Here is a 26,476-nt window from a genome sequence, read left to right on the forward strand (position 1 = left end):
CTGAATTTTTTTCCAAGTGGATTTTACAAAGTAAATCTGAGGCAAAGGGACAGAATTTCCTTTGCACTCTTCTAGCAACCTGGAATGAATTTATTTTTCCTCCTATGCACCAAGGAGATACTCAGCCCAAAGGCTCTAGCAGTGGCAGTTTCACTTTAATCCCATCATTTTTACAAGGTTACAGGTGCCCTTGGAAATCTTGATTAACCAGAGTGCTCAGAGCCAGTAGCAAGGGACATGTGCTGCATATTCCACAGAGACGGCCCAGGGCCACTCCCATCAAAGAGGAATATTATCACTGAGTTCCCCAGCTCACTCTTTTCTCTCCAAAGAGGCAACAAAGAACACAGAGTTACTAAGTGATCACTAACATAGTTATTGCCTCTCCAGTCCTTTGGGCAAGACTGTAGAGGAGGCAAAGTCAATTCTGGCTTTCCCACAGGACAGGGCTCTTGGGGAGCTGGGTATTACTGGATTAAGCGACTTCTAAGTACTGATTGGAGCTACCTTCTTAAGAAGACCTAGGAACTGAGATAATACACATGAAAACGCCTTGTAAAGTGTGAAGGGTTATATAACGCAAGGTGTTCTTACGGCCTTGCCAGTCAGGTCACTGAATGTCCTGGAGTCACTGACGTGGTAAGTCAGGGTGGAAGCCTCGTCGCAGGCTGTTCTCGGGAAAAGGGGCGACCCAACATGCCCACAGCACCTCCTGGTGGTTCTTCCCAGGAGTAGCAACTTCTCAAAGCCCAGTCCCAACACCAGCTGTAGAAAATTATCCAAGCAATGTACTTACTCCCTTCGCTTTGACTGTCTTTGTTCGAGTTGTAGACCTGGAAAATAGAAATAAACACTTATTTGTGTGCATTTTGTACCACCCTACAGGTTCACTGAAGAAAACATTACCTTCCCTCTTTCCCTAGTTTGTGCTGTGAGACAGAAGGCAATTTCTTGCCCCCAAACAGGAATCTTTTATAATTAGCTACTTCCCAGTATTTAATTCAGCTGTTCTTAAGTGTGTGCACATCAGACTCACCCGTGGAACTTGACTGTAAAAAAACTATAGTCTTTCTTTTTAAAAAAAACTAACTTATGTGTGTATATAAACTAAAAAGGAAAAAAAATTAATTACAAATCATTAAACATTAACTGCACACCAGGCAATGTGTTAAGCAATTCACATGAATTCTCACAATTATCCACACAATTCTGTTGGGTAGGAACTGTTATTATCACTGTTTTACACATGGAGAATTTGAGACTCAGAGAGGTTAACTGAGGTCTCACAGCTGGGAAGTCGCAGTCAGGACAATTGTACACTATAACTCGTTAAGTGTTAACACTAGAAAAAAGGACCAATTACTTTTACTTTACATACTTTTGTAAATTTGAATGTTACAGGAGAATATATTCATTTATAATAAAAACTCCTCAAACAATTTACAGAAATCATAAAAGGGAAGATGCCCCAACACAGAAAAAGGGAAAGTGCCCAATATAAAACAGACAACGACATATTGCAAGAGTGGGTAAGCTTTTTCTGTAAAGGTCCAGATAGTAAATATTTTAGGCTTTGTAGGCCAAGAGGCAAAAATCAATGATATTATGTAGGTACTTGTATAACAAAATTCCACAAAACTTTCGTTGACAAAACTCAAAATACAATAATTTTTCAAAATAGGTATAATATTCCCAGCAGGTGAAAAATTCCGTTTAGAGTTTCGTAGCTCTCTTTTCAGAGATGCTTGGCTCAGTTCCTCTGGGGGTTAAATATGTGGTTCTCAACCAAGAGTAGCCATCAGAATCACCTAGAGGGGCCGGCCTAGTGGCACAGCGATTAAGTGCGCATGTTCCACATCGGCGGCCCGGGGCTAGCTGGTTCGGATGCCGGGTGAGGACATGGCACCGCATGGCAAGCCATGCTGTGGCAGGTGTCCCACATATAAAGTGGGACAAAGTGGAGGAAGATGGGCACGGATGTTAGCTCAGAGCCAGTCTTCCTCGGAAAAAAGAGAAGGATTGGAAAATGTTAGCTCAGGGCTAATCTTCCTTAAAAAAAAAAATCACTTAGAATTTTTTTTTTTAACTTATGATGACCAGCTTCAAACTCTGCCTTTTTATACCTACACAATCGTAATCAAAGAAAGATTTGGGCATTATCATTTTTATCTAAAGCAGAGGCTTTATCTTATTAATAATGTCAGCATATCAGGGATTGGCAAATGATGGCCCTCAGGCTGATCCAGCTCCCACCTGCTTTCGCATAGCCCGTGAGCTAGACGTGGTATTTACAGATGAACATTTGCAATTGATTTATTGATAGGGAATCCTAACTTTGAACCCTAATTAAGTTAAATATTATCCTCACTCTAAAAATAAATTCCATTCTTCTGATTAGTAGACCCACGTTTCAAAAAACTATATTCCTTGGAAAAGATACTCTTTCTGTACCAGAGGAACACGGTTGCCCATTCTCCCTTGGCAGTGGGAGACACAAATGAAGATTTGGACTAGATCATAGTTTTCCAATTGAACCCCAGAGCACCCACATGATGACTGCCAAAGGGGTTGGGAGAGAAGCTGAGACTCCAGGTATCCAAATGTCCCCTTCCTTTCACTTTTATTGGTTTTATTCATGTGACTATCAAATAAGGGGATACTGGCTTTGAAAAGTTTGAAGACCTCTTGAATGGATAATTTCTAAAGTTCTTTGCAATTCATTAATTTGTTTATTTGTTTATTGTGTGCCAGGCAATGCTCTAAGGGCTGGGGCTACAGATGAACACAACAACTATGATCTCTACTCTCATGGAACTTGCCTACCAGTGGAGAGAAGAGAAATAAACAGATACACAAATACGATTATTTCAAATATTGATGAATGCAACGGAGAAATGAGAGAGGCTCCTGTGGACCTGACGTGGGGAAAAGCTCTCTCAAGAGGTAACATTTTCTTGAGACCAGAATGATGAGAGAGGAGGTCCTTGGGAAGACCTGGAGGCCAGTGTCCACAGCAAGCGCAGGTCATTGAGATGAGAAAGGCACAGCCTTTTGAAGGGAGGAAGGCCACTGGGGTTGGCAGTCAGTGCACAGCAGAGATGGGTCGGAGATGAGGGTGGCGCAGAGGGTCAACAAGGAGATCTTGCAGGATCTTGTGACGTGTGAGTAAAACGGGTGGCCTCATAATAGCTAGGACCAGTGATCCATGATGAACGGTGTGCACTAATCTGGGAAAGCTGGGGAAGGGGGGGCAGGGGAATAGACCATATTTTGGCAAGTATTTTTTTTAGCCATCCCTGATCACTTCTTTCCTCCCATTAAACGTCCCAGAGAAACTTGCTGCTTTTTACGAACAGCAAAATCCAGAAGAATTAGCAAAATGCAGGGCTCTCAGCCCTCTTGAATTAGGAGGCAAGTTTGCACCAAACTACTATCCTTCAATGTTCTCTGGGTCTCAGGAGGCCCCTGCCTGGAACATTCAAGCATTCCCCAAATTGGAGAGGCGTGGTCAATGAGCCAAAGGCACCAAAAACATGTGCCGCCCTATCCTCTGAGGCCAGGTCATTAATCTCTGTCTGGTTTAGGTAAATGAGCCAGAGAGAATGAGTTTTGAAATGAAGCTAACAAACCATGCCTGCCAGGAATGCGTGACTACACGGACCAATCAGGAAGGCCTAGGGTGGGGGAGCAGTCTTACCACCACACAGGCCAGATGGTGGCCTGGTAAGAGGAAGGAGAAGGAGGGTGAGGAAAGCCTTCACATGCTTCCTCTGCACTAAGAGGGCTAACACCACTAAGAGGGAATGGCTTTGCTTACTGAGCATTTACCAAGTACGACATGACCATCTAGTCCTTGTAACTACCCTATGCATTAGCTACTAGTATTATTCCCATTTTACAGATGTGGAAACTGAGGCCCAGAAAGGTTACATAGACTGTCCAAGGACACAGAGCTGGTAAGTGGTATATCCTTCTATCTTGCCTCTACAGGGATGTTCCAATCCTCTTTTACTTTTCCAGGCCGTGGCAAATACACACAACTACCAAGCCACACCAGCAGTCTATGGTGTTCATAAATACCTTCTGTACTGGCAGAAGTGAAGGGCATGCAACTTGTCCTTCAGAAATGGTCAGTCTCTTCTCAGGAAATCTTCTATAATTGCCCACTAGTGACAGACTTAGTTCAGAGGCAAAGGCAATTTCCTAAAATAAAAGGTCTCTTTGGCTATGGCTTCTGTCTAATGATTAGCAGAGTTACCTCAGATTTATATGCTTTCAAGTAAGCCTCTCAAGAGCCTTTGTCTTGAAAGGATAGATCCCAGCTCTCCAGGACCAATTCAAGGGGACAGGAGTGACTAAACAATTCCTGAATTATGGCTCCTTCTCAACAACCCAACTTAAGCTAAAGTCATCCGTCCTGGTTAGCCAGAGTACTCTGAGACCTGGCCACACTCGAGTTTTAGCCCTCTGGCTTTATATACTTTGATACAGGTATGCACTAGCTTCTGCTGAATACTGTACAGGAAGATTTGTTAAATATCCACGCCAATGAATATTTGTTTTTAAGTGTATGCTTCTAGAGAAGAGAAATTACATGTGTTTATCTTATCAGGGTCCATCTGAGAGTCATTATGAAATAATTACAACACTAAGAATAAATTAATAAAAGCGATAATAACTAAAGTCTTAGTACGTGTCAGGCACTATGCCAAGCATCCTATATGCATTATCTTGTTTAGTCCTCACACCAGCCTAATTATTCCCATTATATAGACGGGAAAAATGAGGCATTAGAGAGGTTAGGTCACTCGCCCAAGGTTAGGCAGCTGGCAATGGGCAGAATCTAGACAGGAACTCCTATGGTCTGTCTCCAGAGCCCAAGCTCTTAACCACTAACCACATGATAAATAAGACATTGTGATGATGATGATGATGATGATGATGAAGGTGATGAGATGTTGTGGGCAGCTAGGGAAGATGAGTCATTGGAAGAAAGAATTTGCCACGAGTCAGAGAGAAAATGAAACTGGGAACAGCCTTCTGATTCCAGCCTGAAGCACTCACCACTAACCCATGAAACCAACTGGCATCAAACACTGAAGTAACACTTCATATTCTCTTCGAACCACAGGGCTCGATCATGAAGATAAACACCAGCACAGGAAAGTGGGTCTTTGATACAGATCACAGGGCACCGCAATTCTGAGTCCTCACCCAGAAGCTACAAAGGGAGTACAATTTAATAAATCAAAGGAGGGTGAGGAAAGCCTTCATATGCTTCCTCTGCACTAAGATGTGATTTTGCAATAAATTCTGGTCACTGCTGAGCCAATTCAATTTACATGTCCTGAGAGAATTAAGGGAGAATACAGAGACATTTGGATTCCTAGAATTTTTCTAGGGGTAACCTTTATTACCATTATCCAGGCCTTACTGAGAAAGCCCAGAAAGAAATATTTTTTAACTTATAAATTAAAGGCATAAAGAAGCAATCATTATACAAAACAATCTCACTTTTCCCTCTGACACAGCTGCATTAGTACTTGGCCACATGACACTTTTGATTAAAATCTGCACAAAATGAAGGTGTTAGAGAAATAGGTTCATAGGGAAATTTACTTAAAACTGCTGCTCTGATCTAAACTGCACTTGAACTCACAGCTAAGCTCTCCAATTCTGGAGGTCTCTTCCAAGCTGGGACATCTAACCCCCTCCCACCTGGCTGTTCTCCTGATATGCCAATATGGAGACACACGAAACAGAACTATGTGCCAACACCTTACAGCACTGCACACACTGGTTCCACACCACTGGATATCATTTCGTCCCTTCTCTCTGTGTAACACAGTGGCTCCACCATCAGCAGGACTTGTTCTTTTGAACAGTTTCTCTGACAGTGGTGACAGATTTGTGGTAAGCTGCTACTCAGGGTCAAAGTCCAGCTCTACTATTTACTGGCTATACATTCCAATCACTTAACATCTCTAAACCTCAGTCTTGCCACCTGTAAAATAAGGATACTAATATTCCTGACCTCTTAGGGTTGTTGTGAAAATTCAATGGACAATAGATATAAAATTTTTAACACAGAGCATAGAAGACAAATTTTATGGCCCAAAGAGCATTCAATAAAGATTAACTTTCATCACCATCACCAGCATCCTCCTCCTTCCTTTTCACACTTATCCCCTATGGGACAAATGGCTAAGGAAGGGAATATAGTTTGAGAGATCCAGTGACACTGATCTCATTAGCATTTAATTTAACCAACTGAAACTAATTAAGGGACTAAAGGAAAAGAAAGGAGACAATCTAAAGTCAACTTTTAGAGCCATGGGTTCTCAATTACTTTTTTTTAACAGCAGTCAAATATAAAAGTAACCACCCACCGCCAACCACTTTTTCAACACCAATGACGTGCCAGGCACTACACCAAGCATGTACATGAATTACTTTGCTTCATTCTCAAGCCATAGGGTACTACCACAGCCTCTACTTCACAGCATCATGTAGGTTAAGTGACTTTTCAAAGGTTACAAAGCTAGCAAGTGGCAGAGCCCTCTAGAATAGAGTCTGTACTCAACCACAACTTCATACAGCATCCCACCCAGTCCCACTTTCCAGCGGAAAAAAACCTTGACGTTTAACAAAGAACTCAAAAGAAGCTAAGCAGTAATTTAAATGGCAACAATGCAACCATTATGCAAGGACAAAGTTTCCATCCAATTTAAACGTAACAGTAATTCTACAAACTTCCAATTAATACAAGTATAGCAGTAATTAAAAACCACAACCTGCTTGAGACACTGTGGGATGCCCAAAAACATCCTTCCCCAAAACTATGAGCACATGCAGAGGGAACTGGCCAGTGCTGCCAAGGATTGTGTGACAGACAGATTTCTTAGTAGGGCACCACATTCGGATACTCAGCAAACTCTATTAACAGGCTAAATTCAGGAACTTTTAATAACACCCTTGAGAAGTTATTAGTAAGATATCCTTGGTCTGTGGAACACCACCCTATGATGGACATGAATTCCTGGATCAAGGAGATCTTCTCTTCTCATGGTGGGCCACAGGCCACACTTGAAAAAGCTTTCAAGAAGGAATTGTTTGAATCTTAAGCATGTGTGGGTAAAACCAGCTGAACAACTTGGCGTAAATAAGGATGTGTCTCAACTCGAGGGGCCAGAGTTTGGGAGCCAGCTATTGGTTCCTCCTCCTCCCATCAGAAATGTGCCTCTCATCACCACAGCCTGATGTGCTCAAGAGAATGGCAGGAAAACGGCTGCTGCTACTTTCCTATTTCTCACCTCCCTTTTTTTTTAGCAACACTCCCTTTGCCTTGCCCTTTCCACTGCTACTGGTACTGCATTTACCGTCTTAGGGAGGTATTCTTGAAAGTGAAGCCAATGAAAATGTATCTGATGGCTCTTCCCAATGACCTATTCCTGAACAAATGTGATAACCGTGCTTTTGCTCTGCAAAATTACATGTAAAGAGGGTCCAATAACTGGAATATGGCAAGCCACTCAATACGTATTGATTGGATAAACAGTTTTCGAGTAGAAGAAATAAAAGACTGAAATTAAAAAAAAATCCCCACGTTGGAGTTGATGAGGACAATGCACTGATGTGGTGACCAGATAGAAAAAGTAAGCCAGATCTATCATTTTCAGGTGATTGTTATCTCATTCTTTCAAACATTGGGCAAATACTCGAGGAATTTTTTACCTTGGAGAGGAATGGAAGCATACAACTCAGGCCTTATTATGAGTTAATATAAAGCAGATTTATCTTATTTGGCTTAAGGCTATCAAAATCCCTCACATAGCCATTTATTTGTTTTCTTTGCTGAATGTTAGCTCTCTACCCAACAAGTGAGAACAAATGCTGCTAATAGTTTCAGAGTCCATGGTGTCACCAAGGAGTTCTAAAATGCGAGCTAAGGAAGGGGTTACTGTGCCTCATGGTACTGAGTCTCCCCTCCCCTATGCAAGAGAGGCACCCTAAGACTCAGAAAATGGCCCAACAAAAAGTAACCAAATGGCTGTGCTCCTAAAGCCAACTGGATAGAGAGTCCTTGACAGCCTCTGAAGCCTTCTTGCATACAACACACCAGCACACCAGTGCATAAAAATGACTGCTTGCTGTTCAACATGATTATGACAATGAAGATGCACAGAAAAATAAACTTGCTTTTCTATTTAGTTCAAGCATTGCCTGCTGCTTTGTACCTAAAGCTTACTTCTTATATAATTTCTCAGTAATAATGAGGGAAAACAAAGTGCTCTAGACACCTGCTACTACTACCTGCTCAGCATCCATGTTCCTTCTGGAGACGACCCTCATTTTCCTTGGGGAGCCACCCCCCAACCAAGTCCATGCTGTCGGGGGAGGGGGTGCTGATTCTAATTCCATCTTCAGGTTTGGCCATGTGACTTAGACATTGCATCCTACTGTGCACATGACTTACCCCAGGCCACATGCAGTCAGCAATACTTGTTTTTAGTACTTTTTATTACAACTATTGGAAATAAGGCCTGCTGTGTCGCTAGGAGAATAGAATTCAAGCCTGAAGCTTTTGCAGCCGACTCTGCCACCATATAGGCAAAACCTGAGTAAAACAGGTCAAACAAGGGAAAGTGGAGCCGTGATATGCAGGAAGACTGGATTCCATGGCATCATTTGAGCTCTTTTATCTAAACGAATCTAAAGTGCATCCCTGATCTTCCATGAGCGAACCAACAACATCCTTTTGTTTTTTCCCCCAGTTATGTTTCTGCTGCTTGCAGCCATGAGTCATGGCAAATACAAAAAAGCCTAGCTAAGCTTCATAGGAACTCTAGAATGAAGAACAAAGAAAAATAAGCGACAAAGGGGAATAGGAAAGAAAATACATTCATGTCATCCTTGAGTTCCCTCTTCCTTCCACCTCACATATCCAGTCAGTTCCAAGATTTACCCAGTCTATCACTATCACACACCTTGAATTGATTCCCCATCCCCGTTTCTTTTTCTACCGCTCTAGGTCAGGTTTCAATTCACCTGGACCTTGACACTGGCCTTCTCCCTGGCCTTGACGGCTTTACTCTCTCTCTGCTCTAATCTGTCGTATACATTGCTCGTGCAGGGTGTACTTCCCTAACCCACAGCTCTGGCTAAAGAGAAGCCTCTGAGACACCACAATGCTAGTCTTTAAACACTCAAAGTGCTGCCATGTGGAAGAAGGGTAAGACTTACTATTCTGAATGGAGATGAAAGCCAGGGTGGAGTCCCAGGAAGGCAGATTTCAGCTGGATGTAAATAACTGACAGTTAAGAGCTTTCCGTGGTCCACTAAAGCAGGGAGACGGGCTGAATGACATTCTGACACACAGCACTAAGCTCCATTTCATCTAGAAGGCAGCCCAGGGCATTCCTGGGCTGACAAATTCAGCTTCGTCTGAGGTTTAATTATTGTTAGCCTATCCTTTCACTTGTACAAGCTTTGAACAGATCCCAGAACGGGGAAAATGAATTGGGGTCAAGTGAAGTAGGCTGGTGGACGGAGTGTGCTGGGAGCCTTGGTGTTAAGGCCTAGTTCTACTACTTTTTAGCTATGTACCTTCAGATGGTTATTTAACATCTCCGAGTCTGTTTTCTTATTGTAAAGTAGAGCTAAGTAATAACACTTTGAGGGGGTATTGGGAGAATTAAAAATAGTCTCATAGCACCTGAAAGTGATCAAAAATGTTATTTCCCTTTCTCCCACCTCCACAAAGAATTCCTAACTTACTTGATGGCTGAAGACCACCCTAACATCTTTCTTTGATCTCCTCTCACTGCTCCAACAATCTATTCTAGAGAATTTAATACTTCGGAATACAATTTTTCATTTTCCATTATTTCTAATCTCCAGATAAATCCCTGATGAAGAGTTCTGTCTTACACTTCTATGGGGGTCCACCTGGCATCTAACACAGCATTGGGCATATATTCAGTGTGCAAGAAATCACTCCTAATTGAGGGACAAGGAGCTTAAGACAAAGGATGCACATTCTTTTGTCTCAGTTTTTCTCAGTGGGTCAGACGTGGGTCATTATGACCTTGATGAGCAAATTATCCTTAATTAAGTTGATATAATTTCAAGGGAAAAGGTGAAACAGCTCCTCCTAGAGCACACAGATGGTAGGTTACACCTAGATATCCAGTGAATGGGTAGGCCATTTATTTTAACTTGTTTCCTGTCCTGGTGAATTCAGCATGAGCAAACTGTTTCTGGGGTTAATAATTCTGATTGTTGTGGGTGCTCCCCCTCCCTCTAGGACTTTGATTTGTGTGTTATATAAACACTGTTGCCATAGTTATATTTCAGGAAGTTTTGTTGTTTGACCTCAAGAAAAATTCAACCTCAAATCAGGATAACACTGACTCTCCACACCACAATAGATGATCAGAGGGTAGGACTTGCCAAATTCCTTCAAGCTTCTAGAAGGAACTAATGTATTTTGGGTAACAAGCAAGCAACAAGAAGAGGAAACGCTGCAACATTATGCAATTTCCTTGAATTTCATATTCAGAAATCCTGAAAACCCCTATAAGCAACTTCCCTAGCTTTCAACTCAAGATCAGAGTCACAGCTGATGTGAAGAAAAATTGGACACAAAAGAGGAAAAAAGAAATCTAAGTAATGTAGAAGTCAGAAAATTATTTCAGGCAAATTTTAAAGGCAGCAGAAAGGCCACAAGCTCACTCGATATCAAATGCACACCAGTTAAGGGGACAGCGTGTGAGCTGACACGTATGTAGGATGTGGCCAGCTCACAGTACGGGGAGTCTTCTGGCTTTAACATTTCCTGGCTTCATGCTGAGGTCACATTAGAAAGTGGGTGTGAACCCACTGGCTCGTCAGCGTGGCATTTCCATGGGGAGAGGAAGGACCACCTCACCATCCCCTGGACAAAAAACTGCAATCTCAAACAGAGAATGTCTCTGTGTCCCTCTCTCTCTCCATGTCTTTGGAAATAGTGACACAGCTCCATCAACAGAAGAGGGAACTTTGTTCTTCTGTGCTTTGGAAAACTGCAAATGAGAAATTCTTTGGTACAGTATACATGATCCCAAAGTAGGAGCTTGTGAGGTTCTGCTGCCTGAGCAGAAAGGACAGCCAGAGGGTGAGTCACTGCACAAAACCTACTCCTTTCAACTTCCAGTCCCTACGTCCTCGAGGACTTAAGGCAAGTGGTATTTACATTGATCTCATTAATCCCCACCATGCCCCTCTGAGAGGCAGGAGGTGAATTTATCCAACAGAAACACAGGTGACTTTCTTTGCCACAGTCAACTGTGAGGTCAGATTACTGCATATCTAGATAGATGACTCAGTGCTGAGTTTCCTCAGATACACTTCCTAACCCTAAATCTAGGAATAATACTGATGCCAACCCATGCGTATGCAGCAAGGGGTTCTGGGAATATTCACTCTTTGAATTCCTTGCTCTGAGCTGAGGGTGGGTGGGGATCCCCAGCTCTGTGACATGAGAAATCTCTGTATTTTCCTACAATCTCCAAGGAGCAGAATGGGGTTTGCAAAATGGAAGGGTAGATTCTAGAATTCTTTCTGCTTCTGTAGAGGTTAAAAGTTGTTAAGCTGGGCCCTTCTTCACCTCCACACAGTGTGAAAGGGAGGAGGTTTATCAAGATTCCCCATATAATGATTGGGGTAAAGGGTAAGGTTGGGCCCATCACAGCCCTTGGAAAATGAACATTTGTTCTTTGGCTACCCAGCATTCATTCACTCTTCTTTAGGCAACTATACTCTGCTCTCCTTCTAGGGGACACCTCTCCATCACGGGCAGAGTTCATTCCACCTCTGACTCCAGGGGTAGACAGACAATATGACTCAGGTCAGGCCAGCCACACAACACACTCACTCCCTACTCCCAAGATTGTTTTATAAAAATTTTCAAATATACATAAAAAAAGAAAGAACTAACAGCGAACACACATATACCCATCACCTCCATTCTACAGTTGATATTTTGTTATTAACAAGAAACTATCAAGCTCTTTTCCAAAATGGTTCTTTTACACTCCCCACCAATAATGCATGAAAGTTCTGATTGCTCCACATACCCACCAACACGTGGTATCAGTCTTTTCATTTTAGCCATTCTTGGTGGGTATGCAGCAGTATCTCATTACAGTTTTAATTTGCATTTCCCTGATGATTAATAAGGTTGAGTACTTTTTCATGTGCTTTGGACATTCTGAACCTTTTGAGTTGTTCGTTTTATTACTGAGTTTCATGAGTTCTCTACACATTCTAGACAAGTCCTTCACCAGATGTATGTTTTGCAAATATTTTCTCCCATTCTGTGACTTGTCAAGTGATTTTGTCACCAGTGCTATATTTTTGATGATTTTAATAAAGTCAAATTTTTTTTTTTTTTTTTTGTAGAGCTATTGCTTTCTGCACCCGATTGAGAAACCATTGCTTACCCCAGATGCAAAGATTTTGTCCTGTGCTTTCTTCTGGAAGCTTTATCATTTTAGCTTTTATGTTTAAGTTTATAATTCATCTTGAATTAATTTTCCTAGTTCCCTAGTTTACGAGTGCTTCTGAGTCACAGCCCAGATTTGAAACTCACTGATTTAAAATACAAATTTAGGAACAAGTAGCACCAACCTGCCTCATTCTCCTTCTCCCTGACACCCTAGAGAGTTGTCATATGGAATCGATCAATATAACCTTTGGGGGTCCTCACAATATTAACAAAACTGATACCTGCTCCCTACCCACTCAGCTCACAGGACAAGGGAGTAAGCAAGCTGAGTTTCATAAAGACCCCATCAAAAGAGGGGCCTGAAAAATATCTGCTTTAAAATTGCAGACTTCCTCATTGCCTAACATTTTTAGTATTTCACCATCAATGAACTCCTTTCGGTTCTGAAGGGCTCTCGAGTCAGGATTCCATTCACTTTAAGGGTTTCCTATCACAATGGGAGGGAAGCACCTTATGTCATATCAGCAAGCTGCTAAATTGGGATTTACTGACAACTGGTTAGGAAGGAGGTCCTGTAAATTTAGAGGAACAAGGAGAAGGTCTGGAAAGGAAAGGGAGGCAGGGTGGGAGGGTGCTGATCAAAGACCAGCTCACCTTACTGAACAATGTGGTTTGAAGCCGACCAGGAAGAAAAGGCTGTTGTTAGAGTTTATATCAAAAGCACAAAGCGCCCAACCCAAGCTTCTCTGGCTTCTCTAGAGAGAGCCTAAGCAGGCCATCAAGCTCAGTTATGAGTACAGCCAGCAGCCAAAGGCAATTGAGAGGACTAAGCCCGCTGGGGTCCCCTCCTGAGAGTGGAGGACATGCCTTACTTCTGATCTGAATTTGAGAACACGGCAGATAACCCACAAATCCAAACGTTGCTCTGGGTCCTTTCCTACAGCACTTGATATGGCTGATTAGCCCGTGTCCTTTAAATGTTCACCTCTCCTGAACCCCACCCAGCCCTGCTCCATAGGCAACTCTGCAGCTTCCTCTGCCCTGCACTAAGGTTTCTTAACTTGGAAATATACATACATACATATATATAATATATATGAATATAAATCATCATAAATGCAAAGTAATTGTGAAAATAAAATAATTACAAATATACATACACATAGTTGATTCTCGTTATCCAGAGTAGTTATGATCTTTAAAGTCACCACGAACACTGCAGTAGTGAACACTGAACCATTACTACCAGGGGAGATACAGGGTTAGGCTCCCACAAGCCTTTTCATCAGCTGATCAATACGTAACCTTGTTTTATGTGTGCTTCTGTTTAAACACATCTTATCCAATATATACTGTTGACTCGCTAACACTGAACTCATGCTATCAGCATTGTAAGTGACACCTGAACAAAGTTCATCTCAAGCGGATTTTCTCTGTAAGGCACATCACAGCCTTCTCGCGCTTAGGATCACTGGCCAGCACTTCCACACTATGCTTGGGGGCCATTTTAAACAGTGAAATCACCAACAAAAGCAGAAAAACACAAAATATGTGGCACCAAATAGTGAAAAGGACTCTTATTTACAGTATGAGAGCTGAAACAAGAAGACAGAGTATCACCTCCTTCGACCTCAGCCAGCAACATGTGCATTAGGCAACTCCAATTATTCTCTGCTCTGTGTATATCTGCAAACAACCGCAAAAGCACCACGAGGATTAATGTTGGGAACAAATAAATTTTAGCAAGTAGGTGAATTTGCAAATAGAGAATCTGGGAATAATATGGATCAAGCGTGTATGTATATGTATGTCATGCACATATACAGTACATGTACTTTATACCACATACAGCCACTCAGTGACTCATGATGCAGATTTAACAGATACGAGCAAATTTCTAAATTTGTTTCCAATTGAGATCACTCTCTAAGGAACTGAGCATCATAATCTCTTAGTCCTTTCTCAGTCTCTTTCTTCCCCCACCCCAAAGATGGTGTGCACCATCCTATGCATGTTTTAATACTTCTACTCCATGTGCGTATGTCCATAAACGTTTTGTTTTTATGTTTTTAAAATGGACATAAATAGCATTGTACCATATATGTATCCAATCTAGCAACTTGCTTTTTCATTTATTATTATATTCTTGAGACTTTTCTATACTGGTACACGCAGATCAAGTTTGTTCATTTTATCCACTGCAAAGTATTCCATTAAATGAATAAGCCATGGGTTTATTTATTCATTTCTATACAGATGAACAATAAAGGTTATTCCCAGTTTCTTACTATTTGACATGACATTGCAGTGAACAACTTTTTTACTCGTCTCCTTTTGTACATGTGTGAGTTTCTCTGGGGCAAAGTCAGCAAACTACAGCCAGAGGGTCTGCCTTGTGTTTGCTAAGTAAAGATTTTCTGAGAACAGCTATGCTCAATCACTTACATATTGTCCAGAGCCGGTTCTGTGATACAAGAGCAGAGCCAAGTAGTTCCAACAGAGAACGCAGTAGGGTACGTGCATGTTCAACTTTACTAGGTTTCGGGTGGATTTACCAATTTACACTCCCACCAGGAGTATCCTTTGAGATCGACAGCTTACTCTTTAAAAATTTCCAAAGCTCCTTCCTTGGCTCTCTTGACTTATCACACACTCTTTCTACACACAACACTTGGAAATATCATCATTCCCATGGCTTCAATAAATGCCTCTATGCAGATGGCACCCCACCCCGAAACCTGCAACACCAACCTCCCTCTGGCTTTCTTAGGAGCAGATCTCCTTTTCTAAATACTTGCTGTTCATCTCCATCTGGGCATTTCCCTGAACCTCAAACCCAGCATGTTCCTCCTATTGCCACCAAGAAGTGTTTCTTGAGGCAATGGGAGGGGTAGCGCCCTAAAACTTGTGAACAAGCAGCTAAATGAGAACTTGTTTTTAGTTGGTTGATACAAGGCTATTTAATAGGGAAAAAAAAATACACAAACCTCTTTTCACATAGCAACTCTGCTCCTTTCTAGCTGTGATACCTCTCTGTGCCTCACTGCCCCCATCTATGAAATGGGGATCCTTCCAACCCAACTAAAGAATGAGACATCAGCATTCCAGTAGCTGGCGCAGTGCCTGTCACACAGAAGAAGCTCAGTGAACAATAGCTAATAATCACCACCTTGGTTAACAGCATCACTTTTATCTCAGTAACTTGGACCTCAAATCTTAAGGTCCCGTCCTTTTAACTCCTACATCTAATCAGGCAACAATAACAGTTTTGTTTTCAACATGATGATTATATCCATTCCTTCCTTTTCAGTCCCAGGTCTCCCACCAGGGAGGTCAGCACCTCTTGCCTGGAATGCCTTCACACTGGTTTGACTTCTGCCTAGCCCTTGCCAACACATTCTTCATATGACCACACCTCTAAAAGAACTTCTGCTCCAAAACCTTTACGATCATATCACCCCTTACAGTATAATATCCAAATTTCGATGTGAGGCCTCTAACAAGCCCAGCCCCACATTCCTATCTGACTTCTCACTTTCTCCTCCCAATCTCATGCCCCAGCTACATGCAACAACTGGCGATTTCCTACACCTGCCCCATGCTTTCCTGTCTAAGAATCCTCATTCCCGTATTTCTTGCCAAGAAAGCCCTTCTATCCATCTCTGCCTATGCATATCCTTCAAAGCTCTACCTATATATGCCTCTTCCATGAAGCTGTCTTCAACTCCCTCATTCTACAAACATCTCTCCTATTTCAAAGCACTACGTTTACACCTCCCACTCTTAGCTTCCACTCTGAAATAAGAGCAAGGCAACAGATTTATCCATGTCGACCCCAGAGGGCCTTGTGCATAGTTGATATTCAATAATCATTTGATGAATTTTATGAACCAGGGGCATCTAACGTGCTGTCAACGCAGATCCTAGACTCAGTGTACATTAACTTAAAGAGTACCAATCCAATCACTCAAAGGGGTTACATAATTAAAAATAAGTTTAGGATTTAGCCCTTCAAATCTGGGAAGAGCACACTGCCATCTGTCTACCAGCATTTTAGGTATAAATTGCTCACTTACAGTTTTGCTCACACCAAAAAGGTTAAGCAGTCAGCATCCGGGCAAGGCATAGAACCCAAATTTCCTCACTCCCAGAAGTGTGTCAGCCATGAGAAAAACAGGATCTCCTAAAGCAAAGCAGCTCATGCAATTTCTTCCATGGCAGCTAACCTCTACATACGCCACATGCTTAAGAAAAAATCACTGCTCTACTTCAGTCATCTTGGAGCATTTCAAGTCAGCTGGGAAATAATGATGTTGAGATAACAGCAACCATCTGGAGGAAAAATAATCAAGGCAGACCTCCACCTTCCACTATGCTTTGATGCCAAAACAAATCTCAGGTAAATATTTATCTTAGAATAGGAATGCATTCCAGCAAATATGAACACATAAAGTAGCTCATAGCCTTAATGTAGAAAGAGCTCTTACAATGAGTGAGAGAAGGGTAAATGCATCAATAGAAAAACAAATGAACAAAAGATACTATTTACAAAAGAAGGACAAGTATTCAATAACCAAGGGGAATATTCCATCAAAAGAAAACACATTCAAATTATAACAATAATATTATATCTTACCTTGGGAAAAAAATTAAAGACTCTTTTTTAAATGATGATATTCAGTATAGATGTGGGTTCAGGGAAATGGACACTCCCATCTAACTTGCAGAAGTATAAAATGGCACAGTCTTCATGGAAAGTAAGCTTCACCAATGGCTATGTGTGTTCATCAGGCAATTCTACTTCTATGAATTTACACTAAGGGAAGAACCATGGATGGCAGCCCACAGAGGGGTTTCAGTGAATAAGTAAATCTCCCCAATCTTATATGTAAAAGATTATGTATTTATAGATTTCTCTGAGGAGAGTGAGCCCAATTTTCTTAATATCATCAAAGGAGTTTCTAAGTGACCCAAGAACTTCTGGTTGTGCAGTAATATTTAGAAAGAAGGTGTGGTAGACACTGCTAGTTGTCTATACAATGTCCACTCTTCCCTTCTTCCTTAATAACAGACCCCTGATTACAGAGAGGCAAAATTTCATCCAGTTGAAAACACTACATTCCTCTTAGGTAGAATGTGACCAGTGTGGCCAATGAGACCCAACAAATGTTTGCTGGGGATTTCTGGGAAACCTCTGCTTCTCTGACACTCACGTCACTCCTTTCTCTTGCCCCCTCCCCTTCCTTCCTTCTCCCTGCCTGAACCACAGACAAGAGGCTAGGAGGTGCAGCAACCACCTTGCAATCATAAGGTGACGAGGAAGACAAAAGCCTACACCCTAAGGATAAAGGAACAGAAGATAGAAAGAATTCGGGTCCCTGGAGGCTTCACAGAGCTGTCCTATTTGTCCCAGACTGCCTATCCTACCTATGTCTTAATGCCTAAATATCCCCCATTTATTTTAAGCCACTCTTTGTTGGATTTTCAGTTGTTAACAGGAAAACTCATGGCTAAACTGATACATATGAGAAAAATATAATAAATTAAATGAAAATACTGCTTATAGTACAATACGCAGAAAGTGGTCTGTTTTGTTTATATATTATACACAAACGCACACACATAGACATACACACACAAACGAAAACACAAACAAAAAATATTAGTCACTATTCTCTGTGAGATGAGTGATCAAGTGATATTCATTTTTCTCTTTATGCTTTTGCTTATTTTCCACATTTGACCATTTTTAAAACAACAGAAACAAATGATTAGCATCTCTGAGCCTCAGATATCAAGGACACACACAACTGTCTCCATTTCAGGTGATCTCGAGTAGCAGTCAGTCAAGTGACCTGTCCCCACTCTACCCTACCTGCCAACAAGATGCAGCTCTGTGGGCTGGGGGTTGAGGGGGTGCAAGCTTTCTGGGGAGGCACAGCAGTCTGAGGCAGCTCTCAGATCACCTGGACAAAATCATCATCAGTTCTGGATACAGCTGCGTGCGATGCTGTAGGTAGGTAGGCACCTTGGACAATCGCTTCTGGGTCACATCAAGGCAAGGCACACAGAGCATCAGACCCAGAGATGGCCTCCTTATGGGCCCGCCTCTGGTCACCTGGGCAGAAAGTCCCAGGGCTTCTTCGAACTTTCTGTCTATCTTCTTCCTAAGATTCCATTTGGCAGGCTCAACAAACCAAGCTCACGATGTGGAGCCAGTTTAGCTAACTGTAGCCACGCTGTGCCTCAAAGCTGAGGACACTATGTCCTTTCAAATCCTCATAAGAAGAAAGGCATACAACAGAAAGGTAAGAGGGACAACAGGCACACAGAAGAGCAAGCTAGAATTGGCAGACAGAGGTAAGATCCTTTCCTTCCTTTTCTTGTTCCTTCCTTCCACTCCCCAGCTGACCCCAGGCTGCCAGGCTGTATAACAGGGTAACTCCTGTCCTACCTCCACCCACTCTTCCCTGTTTAGCAAAGTTTAACCAGTAGAGACACCCCTCTCCTGCCCCCGGGCAAAGCCAGCAGCTACGTTTAGGGGGTCACAGCCCTGATTTCGCCCTACTGTTCTGATTCACACAGCTGAATGGAATGATTGTTCTCATTAAAAACGAGCCCACGTTTCACCGCCAGTGCAGGCATTCCCCAGTGCTCCATCACTGAGTTTGCCTGGGCCAGCAGCCAGCCATCTGGACTGCTCCAACAACTTATGTAACTTGCTGGGTTTCCACCTTTGGCTTGGGGGATGGGGGAGTGTGTGTAAGGCAGGAAATGGACTGAGATGAAGCTGTCAATTCATCATGTCTGAACAGCTTGCTAACCATTTGGTCACAGGGATTTTTTAGCTTTCAGAAGCAACATAAAGTGAACTGGTTCAGGCTGGCTTACATGCAGCAATAGCAAAAAAGCAGCTTGAGGTCAAACGGATTGGAGAAGACTTCTGAGGGGTTAACACAATGAAAGCCTCTAAGAGTCCTTTTTCGACATCAGCAGGCTACAGAGTAAAATGCAGGCCGATGCACCACTGCAAGAGAGGATAGGAAAATGGGCGCCTTTCACTTAGTCCATAACTTCTGAGGTTTAAAAAGAAGTGGGAGAAGTGCTGAGTTAGCTCTGAGCCAGGTCGGGGTGTGGTGACACCATGGGTGAGTGAAGTACCTTCCCCCCAACCAGGGACAAAGGCAATTTCAGTTTCATTTTGTCCAGCAGCTCTGGAAGAGTGAAGGGGGAGGTGAGAAGGAGGAAGCAATTAGTCCTTTTAAGTAGAAAGTATACAGAAAGATCACTTGATTGAAGATAATTCTCCCCTGCAGAAGAGAAGCCAAGCTGTGGCCTATAATAGTGATGATCAGGAGCACACTCAGTGCTTCAAAGAACTTTCCAAACCCGAATTTGCCCCCAACCTAATAAACAGATTTTAGATTTAGGAAATCTAACCTCGAGGGTAGCTCACAGCCTCACCACTTCTGGGAGCAGGGAGGCTGGGTAGGTGCATGCATGACTAAAGGACCAGCAGAACATTTAGACTACGTTTTGTGCTTGGGAATTGTTAATGCTTCGTTAATTTGACCCAAGTTGCTTCAGGGAGAGATGTTTCAGGGGATGCAGAACAGCAGTAAGAGAATGGGTTTGGATCTAAGTTTGCTGACTCTGCCACTTACTGGCTTTGTGACCTTGTGCAATATTTCCCAGTACTGATAACAGAGATAACAATAGTACATACTTCTATAGGATACTGTTATAATTAAATGTGCTAATACATGAACACGCTTAGAACAGTGTCTGGCATATAATAAACATTCAAGCGATGTTTGATATTTATTACTACTTGATTGGATGCTCAGTTTCCTGAGAGCTGGAATCAGTACTCTTGGGTTACGATTCCCTAGAAATACTCTAGCACAGTGTCTATCAGAAGTAGGTGCTTAATGAATGCATGTTATCCACCTTACTCGAAGTGAAGTAAAAATAAAAAATAAAAAAGTTGTGTCAGAGCTGGAATGAGAAATTCAGGAGCTGATCCATCCAGTGAACCAGGTGCTGGCCCAAGGCCCCACCCAATAGGTGGCTGGGCTAGGCTGGTGCAAGAATGGGCAGCAGGACAATTCGATCTTGACCAGACAGATGGAGTGGGAGAAAGGGGTTGCTATATCACCTGGTGGTAAAAATGAGTGAATGCTCACACACTTATAATGCCCCACGGTCCAAAAGGTGTCCTCCTCCTCATCACCAACAGTATGGCTATTCATTTATAATATTTACTGACCACTTACTATGTCTCAGGCATTGCACCGTAAGGGACAGATATCTCATTTAATCCCTCTAACACCCTGGTGAGATAGGTACCACACTTTATAGTGAGGAAATAGGCTTAGAAAGTTACTTAAATACCCAACTAGCAGGTAGTGAGTCTGGGACCAGAATTCACGGCGTCAGACACCAACACCCATGCCTTCTATCACTAACCAGGTGATGCTGCCTCCACATGCAACTTCTCTATCTGCGTTTTTCTCTTTGTGATGACTCCTGGCAAGTATATTTGCCTTTGTAGAAAGGAGAAGTTTGCACTCAAAAAACGGCCAAAAGATAGTACAGTACATTTCACAAAAAAAGATATCCAAATGGTCTCCACAACAGTATACATCAAGGAAATGCAAAAACACACTCAACACGATACTACCATACTCACAAGAGAATGGCTACAATGAAAAAGATGGACAATTCCATAGGTAGGTGAGGCTGTGGAACAACTGGAACTTTCATACATTGATGGTGGGAATGGAAATGGGTACAACCACTTTGCAAAACTATTCAGCAACATCTACTTCAGTAAACATACGCCTATCCTATGCTCCAGCATACTCGAGAGAAATGTGTGCTTATGGCCATCAAAAGATAGGTAGGAGACTATTCCTAGAGGCTTTACTCATAATAGCTCAAATTTAGAAACAACTCAATGTTCATCAACAAAAGAATGAAAAACTTGTGATGTATTCCCAACAATGAAATGCTTTACATCAATAAAAAAGAACAAACTACTGCTACATGTGGGCACGGATGAATTTCACAGACATAAAGTTGAGGGAAAGAGGCCACACAAAGAGCGTATAAGCCATAAGATGCCATTTACACGAAGCTTAACAACAGGGAAACTAATCAATGGTAACAGATGTCAGAATAGTGGTTACCTGCGGGGGGAGGGAGGATGTACTGACTGGGGGCGCTAGTGAGCCTTCTGGGGTGTTGGAAATGTTCTGTATCTTTATCCGGGTGATTACATACACGTAAATTTGGCTTAAAAGTGACAATAGAGTGTGATCCACCTAGTGGACATTCCTCTCCAGAAGACCTCACTTGGGAGTTTCTAGCTGCTGGTCAGGCAGAAAAGACTCTCTGCCCACCTCCCACACCCTTCCCTCCCCCTCCTCTGTGCCTAAAACAGTGACTGTAGAGAGGAAACTTCACATGGGATTAGCTCCTGGGATTGGGCTCACAGTGGGGCAATTTCTCTTAATTCTCACACAAATATCCTCCTAGTGCCGGATATAAACAACGCAGCCCAAATACAAATTTGCAGACTCTGCTCTTGAATTTTCCTTTTTTGATTGTATAGGGGAGAAATTTCTAAATATTTCAAAAGCCTCAGTCTGCCCTGCTATTTTCCTCTGCAGGGCTCGATAAGGCAGCCCATTAGTGGCATTCCTAGTCCTCAAGCGGTACATCTACACTGGTTGAATCTTAAGTGAAATCAGAGTCAAAATGAACCCACCCAGTACCCTCTGGAGCACCCCAGTTCCCTGCAGGAGAGAATCTGCTTTCTGAGCAGACTCACTCTGCTGGAGACACAGATGGAGCCAGAGTGGAGCAAAACCCAGACACCCGCTGGGACCTCAGCATTTAGCAGACTTGAGAAAGAAGGGGAAGAGAAGAGAGAAACAGTATTTAGTCGAAATTGCCAAGGTGACATGTTATTTATTAAGGGGAAGAAAAAAGAGGAAACATTAAGAAGAAAAACTTCTTTCTTATAAATCCCATCTTCTTTAAACTAATAATAATGGTTTTTTTTTCATAATCACCATGCTATTATGTCTAAAAAAATTAAAGATAATTCCTTAATATCAGCAGATTGGCAGTCCACACTGAAATTTCCACAATTGCCTCAAAAAGGTCTTTTTGTAATTGTTTTATTCAGATAAGGGTTCAACGTGGGTCCACACACTGCACTTAGTTAGATCTCATAAGTCACTTTTGTTTTCAACAGTCTCCCCTCCCTTCTCCTTTACTACAGTACTGCTTTATTGCAGGACTTTAATCTGCAATGCTTTAGTTCTTTAAAAAAATCCAAAAGAAGTGTGGCAAAGGGTTGACATTTGATACAGCTGACTGGTGAGACAAGCTTGGCCATTTTACCATGGATTATGCCTCTTTGCATTTTCTCCACAATTTCAACCCTTACAAAAAGGCCAAACTCTCTTCGTGACATAAAGCTCCACTAATAAGATGATAACATTTATAGTGTGTTCACTACGTGGCAAGTATTGTGCCAGATAATTCTGATGGATTATCTCATTTAACTATACCAAGAATTCTAGGAGGTCAGTGTTAAAATTATCCCCACTTAACAGACAACAATCAAGGATATAAGATTATTCAAATAGTAAGTGATGAGGTCTAAATTCAACCCCAGGTTGTGTGAAACCAGACCACACTCTTAGTCATCACTCCCTACTGGTATTTCAATTTTGAGTTTGAATAGTTTAGATCAATGTTGGGAGTAGTCATCGGCTAACTGGCCACTAGACGTGTACCTTTCTCCAAAGGGAACCAAGGGTTTCTCAAACATTATCTCATACATCCTCATTGCTAGAGAGAGAGGTGAAGAAGTGGGAAAACAAATTTGGGGAGGCATTGCTGCTGAAGGAAGAGGCATCTGTTGACCGAGATGCACCACTGAAGACCTTGAGGCCTCGAGCGTGCCATGTAGCTCCTCTGAATGCAGCTAAACCCTTAGAAGACAAAACCTGACCACACCCCAATTAATGCAGAAAGGAACATTTTAAAACTGAATGTGCTCATTTACGGGAAGACCTACAAGTGCCCAGAAATGGAATGGAAAATATTTTCAAGATGTTAGAGTCATTGAAAATAAAGTCAGAGTGGTCAAGAGAAACCGTCACCTTCCCATGGCTCTGTGGGTGATCGATCAACCACCCCGGCCACAGACCTGATGAAGCCTTTCAAGATACTGCTCGTGTTTCTTCGTGCTGGTGAATTTATGCTAGAAGGAAAGCAGTATTGGTAAAACAGAAAAATACAAGATACCAGAGGCTCACTGAACTGTGCTAATGACGTCCACCCTGGTGCATCTCTGACTCACCGACTTCCTCAGTGAATTTTTGTGGTCAAGGGAGGATAACAGATCTGTCTTTGGGGAGGTTAAGTGTGAAATGTTGTTGCTTCCTTTCCCTACCACCTTCCATTTTCTCTCCTAACAAGCAGATGGTAGGGACCTCTGGAGGGAGCTGCGTCAGACTCAACCAAATGGCGGGAGTTGAGCACATGAAGGTTGACTCCTAAGCCAGGAAACTGCAAGGATCAGCACGAAGACCTGAGGCAACTGTCCAAAGATCAGCAGCACGCAGGGAAAACCCCAAGACCCCCAGTCAAGTCCATCCAACAAAAATTTGCTAACCTTCTATGTGCTTCTGAAACAAATCAATAAATCAAAACAGGATTCTTCCTCTGCCTTCTTTCTTTGCAAAATCAGGTTAATTGATGACTCTCTGTGTGCCAATAAACAAAGTGTTGAATGTCTGTTTGAAGTTCTATTTACTGGTTTAGCAATGCCACAAAACAAAAGGCACAGATCATGAAGCGAGTAAAACTGTAATCTCAAGGAAGAACTCAGGGCTTAGGTGTTAGTTTTATCTAATTTTCTTTACACTAATAACCCCCTCTGAATCTCATCAATACAACTGCTCATTATGAGGAACATTTGTTGCTTCTGCCTGCCCAGGATCCAGTCCCCTTTCAACTGTTAACACTCCTCAGTGTTCTTTTGGGGAACTACCCCTTCCCTCATCTCTGTCTGCGATGGGGTGCAGCCAACCCCAGGACTAGCATATGACTCAGGTCTGACCCATAAATCACAGCGACCACTTCAGGGATGGACATAGGACCTGGCCCAAGCCGAGGAAAAGTCAGTCCCAGGACTTTTGCTGGAGCTCTCAGGAAAGAGGCATGCTCTCCTGTGCTGAGGTTGCTAAGCGGGGAGAGTATAAACCAGGAGCTGCTGTGACACAATGAGAAGCACCACCCTGAGAATGATGCCAAACAAGGAAAAGCACGAGTCAACAGGTTCAGAATCTAAATTCTCTGTGGTTCACAACTATTTAAGTTGATATGCTTGTTTTTAAGAGTTGAAATTCCACCTACAGGGAACCAGATGTCTCTAGAGAACCATCTTTCCAATCTAGTTTGGTAAGGTCCCAATTTATATTTTTGGTGCGTAAAAAATATCTTTTCCTGGCAGGATATCTCATAAACCCTGTATTTTTCAATACACAGTCTTACCGGGAATGCTTTTGTTCCCTGGCTGAATTTATGTTGAATGGACATGTTTATTACGTATGGGTGTTAAAGACTTCACGGAGACTATAGAATACGGGGATAATGACTAGGTCAGACGTCTTGGCATTACAGAGACCTTATCTGTGGGCTACTTTCAGGGTCAGCAAAAGGAGGGACCAAGAGGATCTATCCTTTCGTCAGTCAAAAGCCCCTGCCCTTCAGAAGCAGTAGTAGCTCTGAAGAGACGGCTAGCCCAACGTCAGTTTGCTTATTTACTTTATAAACTTACAATTTCCTTAAAGGAGGTGGTTTTTAAATGCTTTCATACTCCTATTTCAGTAGGATTTTCAAAAATGCTTTTAAGGAGTAAAGCAGTATTATGGAATCATAAATAAAAATCTGCAGAATCCCTCATGGGAAAGAACTTCCAATGAAATGAAACAAAATATGGTAATGTCGCATGTTACTTGGGTGTAAGGCTCTAAAGCTAATATTTAAGGTAAAACCCAGAGAGAGAGAATTTCTCTGGAAAAGCCCGTAAGCTGTACATACAGCATAACGTACTTTGCTTTGTTCAAACTGCACTGTACTGCCTGTCAGTAAGTTTCACAGAGGGGTTTTCCTCTGAATGGTGGATCCTTCAGTTGAGCACCAGTCCAGGCAGTTGCTTGTGTTCAGAGGCCACGTCGTATTTGTGTCCTTTGCAGATGCTTATACTTGAATTCATTTAAGATAAATGCATGTACCTCAACTAATTTTATTACGCTTTCTTAATATTATCCAGGTGACCCACAACACAAAGACTGGAGTTACCTTTATCCTACATAATCCTTTAGGGAGACTAGGCAGATAGGAAACATCTAAAGAACAAAGCCAAGTCAAACTAAAACTATTTCTTTTTTTTTTTTTTTTGACGAAGATTAGCCCTGAGCTAACTGCTGCCAATCCTCCTCTTTTTGCTGAGGAAGACTGGCCGTGGCTAACATCTGTGCCCATCTTCCTCTACTTTATATGTGAGACACCTACCACAGCATGGCTTGCCAAGCAGTGCCATGTCCACACCCGTGATCTGAACCAGCGAACCCCGGGCTGCTGAAGCAGAACGTGCGCACTTAACCACTGCATGACCAGGCCGGCCTCTAAAACTATTTCTTGAGTACGTAACATTCTGCATAAGAGACGGTGAACATGTTAGGACCACCTAATTTGGTGGTTTTCAAACTATTGGTAGAGAATGCTTTTTATCAAAACTCAATCAATCCATCACTCAACCCAATGAGAAACTTCTGTACATCTAAAAGATGAAAAGACAAGGCAGCTCTGGGAGAAGCCAGGAGAAAGCCTTCTTTTCACCTCAACAACAACAGAAACCCAGAGGTTCCTGAAAGATAATCTGGAAGCCTCTGATCCAGAGGC

At 42.3% G+C, this 26,476-nt stretch overlaps 1 protein-coding gene across 3 annotated transcripts in view; it reads right to left on the minus strand.

The window, feature by feature from the left end:
- The window catches only part of ARHGAP26 (Rho GTPase activating protein 26), a 417,310-nt gene that overhangs the window by 203,398 nt on the left and 187,436 nt on the right, over positions 1-26,476 (minus strand). For all 3 annotated transcript variants that reach the window (XM_014850273.3, XM_014850275.3, XM_014850274.3), the window contains exon 12: positions 797-833. In XM_014850273.3, the coding sequence (XP_014705759.1) occupies positions 797-833 (37 nt within the window). The remainder of the gene's footprint in view (positions 1-796; positions 834-26,476) is intronic.

This window comes from Equus asinus, chromosome 9 (genome assembly GCF_041296235.1).
Source record: "Equus asinus isolate D_3611 breed Donkey chromosome 9, EquAss-T2T_v2, whole genome shotgun sequence".
Lineage (NCBI taxonomy): Eukaryota > Metazoa > Chordata > Mammalia > Perissodactyla > Equidae > Equus > Equus asinus.